General features: G+C 46.8%; 2 protein-coding genes across 7 annotated transcripts in view; both read left to right on the forward strand.

Moving 5' to 3' along the window:
- Window positions 1–4,156, forward strand: part of TEN1 (TEN1, CST complex subunit) — a 7,489-nt gene extending 3,333 nt beyond the window's left edge. For all 4 annotated transcript variants that reach the window (XM_025197463.1, XM_006018285.3, XM_025197460.1 and 1 more), the window contains exons 2-4: window positions 1,299–1,408; window positions 1,554–1,711; window positions 2,877–4,156. In XM_025197463.1, coding sequence (XP_025053248.1) covers window positions 1,320–1,408; window positions 1,554–1,711; window positions 2,877–3,013 — 384 coding nt within the window. In that variant the 5' untranslated portion in view covers window positions 1,299–1,319 and the 3' untranslated portion in view covers window positions 3,014–4,156. The remainder of the gene's footprint in view (window positions 1–1,298; window positions 1,409–1,553; window positions 1,712–2,876) is intronic.
- A 1,761-nt stretch (window positions 4,157–5,917) lies between these two features.
- CDK3 (cyclin dependent kinase 3) overlaps window positions 5,918–8,841 on the forward strand; it is a 14,781-nt gene continuing 11,857 nt past the window's right edge. The window contains exons 1-3 of one of the 3 annotated variants that reach the window (XM_006018289.2): window positions 5,918–6,012; window positions 6,958–7,107; window positions 8,090–8,167. In XM_006018289.2, the coding sequence (XP_006018351.2) occupies window positions 5,918–6,012; window positions 6,958–7,107; window positions 8,090–8,167 (323 nt within the window). Of the gene's footprint in view, window positions 6,050–6,103; window positions 6,246–6,957; window positions 7,108–8,089; window positions 8,168–8,841 lie in introns of those variants that run through there. The other 2 variants (XM_006018288.2, XM_006018286.3) reach the window with 2 other exon arrangements.

The following is an 8,841-nucleotide window of genomic DNA, read 5'->3' on the forward strand; positions in this document are numbered from 1 at the left end:
GGGGTGCAACTGCACCACTCCACCCCGCTGGATCTGCCCTTGCCTTCCAGCCTGTTTGAAGTATTTTGCTGTCTCTTTCTTGATTAAGGTCTTGAGTGGATATGAGGGAAGCAGAGACCTTTATGTGCCCCTTCAAGCCTGGGTTGACAAGCCAGGATTTCCACTCACCTTCCTCAAGCTCTCCAGGGATGGCATCAAGATCTTAGCTTCTTCTTCCTCCAGCCCACAATGATGTTGGCTTCTGTTTCCCATTGTCTCAGGCCTGGGTCTCTGAGGCACCTGCTCTCAGGAAGGACATATGGGCACTGGAACAGCAGAAGGGGATCTTGGACAGAGAGATAAGCTCTAGTTTAGAAGCCATGGGGTGTCTGGCTTTGATCTGGTGTTAGAGCAATTTGAATCAGAGCTTGAGCTGAGGAATAACTACTCCATAGACTCTGGGCTCTATGGCCCATTGAGTCCTTGTGTTGATTTAGGATAGGCCTCTTGGAGAGAGATCTCTGCAAGTCTTTGTAGAGTTCTTAAATATTGTTATGGAACCTGACTGCCATAGATATATATTGAAGCAAACTACTTCTCACACCCTATTTTTCTCTGGATACATTCCTCATCCCTTGGAAAGTTGTGATCCAAATAATGATAAGCCCCTCTTCCTGCAGCACTGAAATGGGACAGCCCTGGAAACAACAGATCTGGATGAAGAGAGACTGTCAATGGCCTTTTATATCTGACACAAGGCTTTTTAGTGGGGAAGCCAGCCAGCCGTACTCCCTGTAACCCAAACATGGCCTGAAAAACACCCAGTGAAAATATTCAGAATTTGGCTTGTATTGTAAGCTTCATGCTGTGTCACCTGAGCATTCGCCAGTGAGCCATGTAGTCAGTGTTGCATTTACATACTTCAGTGGGTCTTCAAGATCTTTTGAGAGAAGCCACAATCTAGAGGCTTGATAACAGCAGTGGGACCCAAAAGCTCATGAGTTCTTTAGCCTTAGCTTTTGTGATTCCTTGGAGGCCTCTGGCAGCCTCAGTCTATCTTCTTCAGCTTTGACACATGTAGACCTGGAATAAGTATACTTGTATTGTGCGGCTGCTGAGGGGATACACCGAAGTGTGCAGCACTTTGAAGATACTTATTTATAGTTAGAACTTAGCAAAAATGAATTAAACATGATATGAAAGGCAAGGGTGGACCTTCGTTGTATGCACAAGGGGGACAGTTCTAGGTAAATGTGGGAGTCAGTAAAGGGAATCCTGTGAACCTTTAAACACCTGCCTTGAATTTTGTGTGTTTATAGGACTTGCAGCAGCTGTGCAAGATGCTGCCCAATCCTGGCATATATTATTTCCCTTGGGAGATAAGTTCTGGACCTGTCCGGGATGGGGAAACACTGAGGACATTTGGCAGGTGAGTGCTATTCCCGGACTCCTTCCAGGCCATCTCTTTCTTTCCAAAACTTCTTCCTCCCCTCAGCATTTCCTTCATATCCTGGGTGTCTCAGCTCACTTCTGAGGGCTGCTGCAGCTGAGTTTAGCAAATCAATTGTTTTCAGGTTGCACTGCTATGACCTGGCCCAGTCTGAAGCCGTCCTCACAGCCCAGTGCAACTCAGTCCAGCACCAGGTCCGTGTTTGCACCAAATTTGTGGAACCATTCCAAGCCCAGCTTGGGTCCCTGTACGTGGCCTTGGGAGACATGGAACAGCGGGATGGTACGTTTTTGTTTGCCTTGTACATGGGTAAGGAACTGTTCATTTGGCACTGGGCAGGTCTGGGTGAAGGATGACCTGCCCAGGTCTAGAAGTGCTGCCAGCATGAGGGGAGAGGGGGGAAGGGTCACTTGATACATGCTCCAGTTTAGCCTCTGGCTTATTTTATTCACCTTTTCCACCCAAAGCAACTATCCAGTCCCCCTGCACTAGGCAGGAAAAGACAACTGGGGTCCAGTGACCCCAGTGGGGTGACTGTCCAGTCTCCTTTTGAAGATTTCCAGGGTAGGTGACTGCACCACCACTGGAAGGAGTTTATTCCACAGTCTGGACACCGTGACTGTGAAGGAGTTTTTCCTGGAATTGAGCCTGAAGCGTCCTTCCAGGAGTTCGTATCGATATGACGGAGAAGGGGTGGGGGCTGTGCTACCACAACAAGGAGTGGACCCCTAGCTGCTCCCCCGTCTGCCTCTGGCACACCAACATCTTACAAGTTGAGGTTGGGGTGTTTTTGGCACTTTGCCCAAAAACGTTGTTAATCCCGGCTATAGTATAATTTGCTAGGGTGCCCCGAGGATAGGCTTAGCTGTTCTCTAGAGAGAGTCTTGGAAGGGCTGTAGGGTTGCAAAAAGCAACTGGGTGGCTTTGTTCCAGGTCATATCAGGGAACGAATAAATCAATCACTGGATTTCTTAATTATCTTGTAGGACACTTGGAGATTTGCATTACATAAGTGACTTGCAATACAATACTACTCCGTCTGGCTTCCACCAACCATCTCAAAACACTTTGCAAACACACATGCTTTTAATTGCGTGCTGCCATTGCAAATTATCCCCATTCTTGCAGATACGGAAATGGAACAGTTTGAGAAACTGGAGTCGTGTCCAGCCTGTAAGGGTCAGAACCTACAACTCTGGGTCATGCTTCAGTTGCTTCTGTATAAAACTGTGTCCTTGGGCATCTCTGCCTTACTCTCCATGGGCTTTCCAACTACAGCTTTCATAGATTTCATAGACATTAGGACTGGAAGGGACCTTGCAAGATCATCAGGTCCAGCCCCCGGCCCAAGGGGCAGCTTTCTTTCTCCTACTTTATGTACTTCCTGGAAGTTGCTCCATAACATTTTTCCTGTAGAAAAACTACGTTAGTTATTTTCTGTTCACAGGTGAAGGGCCCGTGCTGAAGGCTCGAGTCCTGACATGTGTGGAAGGGATGAATCTGTCCATGCTGGAGCAAGCCATACGGGAGCAGAGGAAATATTTCCAAGACAGACAGGGGCAGGTGGAGAGCGGTGCCTCTTAGCATCCTGCTAGTGCAAGGACTTGCTGCTGGGCTGGATCCTAGCTTTAGGCAATATATCTAATCTAGCACCTGCCCTCTGTCCATAAGGTCTTTTGTCATGTAAGCATCACAAGCTCCTCATCTGATTTTTTAAGTCACTGTCTCTTTCCAATCTGCTGCATGTTCTCAGAGCACCCAAAACTTGGACTTGCCTTTAGGGATTTTGTTCCTCAGAAGGTTGCTTTTCCCTACCCCCTCTCCCATTATATTCTCACCTCCAACCTTTTGTGGGTGACCAAAGTGGAGGATAACTGTGGTTTAAGCTGCTTTGCCCCTCAGATCTGCCAGTACATTTCACACTGAACTGGAAATGCTTTCTGCTCTTCCAGCCTTGGGCTCACATGACTGTTACTGTATCACAGCCCTGATTCCCAGAACTCTTACTGTTCTGTTGTTAAGTTGGTCTAGAAATAAGATTGTAGAGAAAGAAAAACTGCCTTTCCATTCAGGAGGCCAAATGCATTGTCACCCAAGATCTGAATTAGAATTTGAGCCCAGGTCTTCAGGAATAAGTGGCCGATGCCCTGAGCCATAAATTGCAAATACAGAGCTAACCTGTATAAAGTCATAGGTGATGATCTATTTTTAGTGCAATAGAAGCGTGCCTGATACATTCAAGATGTACCTGGGGTAGCTCATGTATGTATAGCAAATTTGTATCAGCAGAAATTTTAGCTGTCAAATATATATCACAGAGCCAGGCATACTCATACACCAGATGCTGCTGTGAGTTCACTGCTATCAGGATTCAAGTCCACTAGATTAAAACTGACTCGGGTGTGCCTGTGTATACTACAAACACCCCTCTGGACTGCAGTGTAGACATAGCATGAGAGAAGAGTGGTTAGTCCTTGCCTCTGAACAGCAGCCGGAGTCGCGCGCATACCCGAGGAAAGAATATGCCCCAATCCATTCCAAAACACACGTTTGCAATACCCTTGAGACAGAGTTTAACCAGTTGTTTGCCTCTAAAGAACTACAGTGGGAGAGAGTGGTATGGGGGGAGAAAAGGGGGCTTTTCTTTAAAAAAAACCAAATCTGGGGGTTTTTTTGTTATTGTATTTCTTATGTTCTGGACTGAGATTTTCATAAATAAAGATGAAGAAAGCGTCCAGCCTGCTCCTGGGTTGGATTAAAAAACACTTTTTCACCCTAGGGTGTCTGAATCTGTCCCTGCTGCATCCCCAGGGATGACATGGTATATCAGGGATGGGCAATTATTTTGCGAGGAGCGCCACTTACTGAGTTTTGGCAAGCCATCGAGGGCTGCATAACAGGCAGCCAGGGGCAGATAAATATTAATTTTCTAAAAATTTTAGGGGCCCCACAGGCTGGATAGAATGGCCTGGTGGGCCACTTTTTGCCCACCTCTGTGGTAGATTGCAACCCTGCATGGGTTTTTCTTTTCAAAATAATGGGTCCATAAAAGCGTCTTTCAAGGGGACTGGACTTTGAAAGAGCTACAGCAGGAGGAGGACATGAGAAACCATCAAGGCCTGTCTAGCTTCAGGACACCCAGCACAAACTACTTGCTTACCTAAAGCCACCCGTTTTATAAATGACAGAAAAATACTAGTAGGGGGTGGGAGAGAATAGGTCTGACTGCGAGAGAGAGAAGATCCCAAGCTGTGACAAGAACACCAAGGTCTTAGGTGAGCTAGAAAGCAGAACACACTGTAGAGCCCAATGCAGAAAATTTTGTACTCTCAGTTATTTCTTCTGCTCATCTCTTCTGGGGTGAATATACAATGGGGGAAGTTTCCCAAGAAGGAAGTCAGAAGGATATTGGGGTATGTTGTGTCCCATGATACAAGCTTCCCGACACTTGAGTGCATAAGATTTACCTTAGATTTGTATGGATGACATTTCCTTGCATTTTTCTCCCACATAGTAATTAAACTCCCACAGCATTGTCCTAGCATGCTCCAAGTTCAATCTAAGCCCAGAGAAAGGTTCATTATTGATTCCAAGATCAATAATAGGCCAGCAGTGGAACAAAAGGGCTTGTTTCGAGTCACTCTTAGTGTGTAGTCTTACCTTCCATGCCAAAAAACTCAGGCGCTGGGTGGGTCGTACCAGTCCATGTAGAGTAGGCCATCCTACAAAGTTAAAGGAGCATGTGAGAGGAAGCCAGAACCCAGAACAGCAGCTAACACAGAAAGTGAAGATTAGAGAGGCCTGTTTTCAAGGCTTTACATAGGAATTGAGCCTCTTGAGACAGATTCATCAGCATTTTCCATATCAAAGGCCACTGATTTTCAGACTGACCAATAGAGTTATTCCCCCTCGCCCCATCAATCTCTTCAAAATGTCAGAGAACGCAGCTGTACCTAGGCTGATAAGTTGTAGACGTTAATATTTATTAGTATTGTGATAGCATGCATAATACCAGGAGCCTGTTGGGCCAGGTGCTGTAGAAACCCAGAACAAAACGTCTGGGTTCCAGAGAGCTTGCAATCTGCAGGTCTCAGTTGCTCCTTGCCAGGGAGACCACATTCATATCCTTGAGAATATCACTTGATCTTCCACTTTTTTGTTTTGTTTTGTACTCTTTAGTTGACTATTTCCCACAACCTTTAAGTCCGTAGAGAGATTGATCCGGATTATTGGAACGATGAACTGCATTGATACCACATCAGAGTCTGTTTCTTCCGCTGCTGCTCGCCTCTTTATGCCTTTCCCTTCCCCTCCATGCCAGCCGGCATCTGGAAGAATGCAACGTGACTTTGCTGTACACATTTCTTTCCTTTATGGGGACAGCACTTAGGCCCTCTGTACTGTATTGCATGCATATCTCCCCCTGGTGGAGAAATCAAATGGGGAGTGAGAGTCCAGATGAGTTTTGACCCTTTAGGGACTCAGTAGATGGGAGGAAAGGCACATGGCAAGCAGAAGGCCAGTGCTGCCTGCAGACCTGGCTGGGGGCAGCTGCGTTGGTGCTGCGTGCAGTGGCTGAACAGGCAAGCTCCAGGCTGCCCACAGCATTACCCAAGCAATGTAATTCCCTCGATAGCTTCATGGGCAGGCAAATGAATGCCAATCCATCCCTTTTACAGGCTGCGGGGCCCACTGTCCATGCAAAAATTTTAGACATCAGTAAAGCACAGTGCTGCCTTTACAGCACGGGGGAAGTTAAACAGTGGCGACTGTTTTCTATAGGCATGAGCACGGACTTTAGGAACTTCAGTACAGGGTTAGTGTGGTTGGGAAATGGGTGCACACATGCACAGGCAGATTTTGCATCATTAGAAACATTGGGAAAAATAGCCAATACTATTGAACTGGTGGCTGGTAAGGAACAATATTGTGTAGGACATGGAGGCACAGAAGAAGTCTGGGGTGAAAAGCAATTTATGGGCAGGGGAAGGAAAAAGATGGAGATGACATGAGGCAGGATCAGTTGAGGCTTTTGGTATCTAGACCCGTTCTCCAGCATATTTATCTTATAAGAACCCATTCTTTGATCAAAGAAGGGGATTTCTATATACCAAGGCATGTATTCAGAGCCCAAACCAGAGCACATAACGAATTGCTGGTATATTGGACGGGCTGCACACATTATTTATTTGTATAGCAGCACTGCTTTAAGTGCCATTGGACTGGGAAGGCATCGTGGCATGTTGAGGCCTCATGGACTTGTCAACTGGTTATTGTGGGAGACGTGCAAGAAGGGTCGTGTATACGTGAGGCTCTTCTGGGGATAGTTTAACAATGGGAAGTTGATCTGCAGGGGTTGGGAGAGGTTTGATGAGGGTATTACAGTGGCAAGGTTTTAGGCCAATACCTTCGCTTATCTAACATTATGGTAGAGGTACGGGAGCCAGGACTTCCTCCCCTTTAGAATGCAATGCTCAAGAAAAATGGCAAAGGGGAACCCCTACTAATGCATCGAGGGCATGTTGCAGATCCAAGGCAGCAAGCAGATACATGGACATGTTCCAAGAGGTGTTCCAGAAGGTGGAAAAGATTGGGGAAGGAACCTATGGCGTGGTCTACAAAGCTAGGAACAAGCAGACGGGGCAGCTGGTAGCTCTGAAGAAAATCCGTCTTGATTCGTGAGTGTCTTTAATCCACTAAGCGGAGACCTAGGCCACGAATTCTGAGCTGGAAGCCAGAAGATTGGGTCACCCTGTGGTAGGGCTGGGAGTGGTTTTCAAAATGCAGCTCCTGCTGTAACGTGGTTATGCAGAGCACCTCGCAGTGTAAAGAAACCACGAGAGTGCCCTGCTGGGATTGTCTGTGGCAGGTTTGGACACATAAAGGGGGGGAAATCTCAGTCAGTGAGAAAGCGGCAGCTCAGTCATACTTGAAAGCAATTATCCTAGTCAAGCATAAATCAAAACTTAGAGCTAGGATCCAGCCGATGTCACGTGTGGCACATTATTGGCAAAGATTGAAATCCTGGTTACAGCCCCCCAGGGTCATCAGTCCAGCATGACTGATCAGTACTACTGACTAAAAGCTCCTAGACAGCGACAAAAAATGTACTTTAGCCTGAGAACAACCAACCGACCTCAGATAGCCACAGAAACTGCAGGGTTTTATGCTCCTTGTTGCAAGATTCTGCCTCCTCAGCCCCCCTCAGCAGGGCTTTTGCAACCCCAGTCTCACTGGTGTGGATACACGTACACTACGTGCAAACCCTGTTGACACACAGCTGAGTTGACCCCATACATGCCAGTGGGACTAACAGACTCCCTTTAATTGGTCTAAATAAAGGCCTGGCTTTCAAGCGAGCTCCTCACCCAGCAAATCCCATTAGTCATTTATGGCTCTTTTTGGAAACCTGATCCCAGCTGGGTGTCTCACTCATCTTCAGCTGGTCTGACCCTCTAAGTCTGAGTCAGGTAGATTCAGGCTAATGGAGCTCCTAAGTCAAAGCACCTTATGATTTATATAGTAAGTGTCCACCAAAAAGAAAGGCTAGAATGGAAGACACCTGGGAGTTACATCCATCGGCGTCTCACCAGTAATATACCTGGAGAACGATGGGATTGCAATGAGTGTACCATGACACAGAGCCTGTCTTCCCCACAGGGAGACCGAAGGTGTTCCAAGTACAGCAATCAGAGAAATCTCACTGCTCAAGGAACTTAAGCATCCAAACATAGTCAGGTAAGAGTGTTGCACTTAAAAACGGGTTTTTAAACCTAGTGCTCTAAGAATTGACACAGCTGATGAATAGCAGAAAGGCTTGCTTTAATAACTGCCAACAAGCTACAAAACTAAATGACAGAAAAAGACGCTTTCCCAATATAAAATGAGGTATTAGTCCTTGTATGATCTTAGCTGCAAAGAGACCTTTACCCAATGCAGGCAGGAAGCAGTTCTTGTACAGCCTCACAGCCTGGATCCTTTGCTTATCATTTCATAGTTTCATAGTAGTTTGGGGTCAGAAGGGACTTGAACAGATCATCTAGTCTGCTCCCCCACTGGCAGGAGCACACGCTGGTATCACACAACCCCAGACAGGTGTTCATCCAACTTCTTTTTTAATGTACCCAAGGTAGGAGCGAGGACCACTTCCCTAGGAAGTTGGTTCCAGATCCTTGCCACCCTAACAGTGAAATAGTGCCTCCTAATCTCTAACCTGAACCTATTCTCCAGCAGCTTCTGGCCATTGTTCCTTGTCACCCCAGGTGCTGCTGGGGGGAATAGGGCCCTTCCTATTTGCTGCTGATCTCCCCTAACTAGTTTGCAGGCAGCCACCAAATCCCCCCTCACCCTCTGTTTGCTGAGGCTGAACAGGGTCAGGTCCCTCAGCCTCTCCTCATAGGGCCTGCCCTGTT

This window comes from Alligator sinensis, unplaced genomic scaffold (assembly GCF_000455745.1).
Source record: "Alligator sinensis unplaced genomic scaffold, ASM45574v1 scaffold400_1, whole genome shotgun sequence".
Lineage (NCBI taxonomy): Eukaryota > Metazoa > Chordata > Crocodylia > Alligatoridae > Alligator > Alligator sinensis.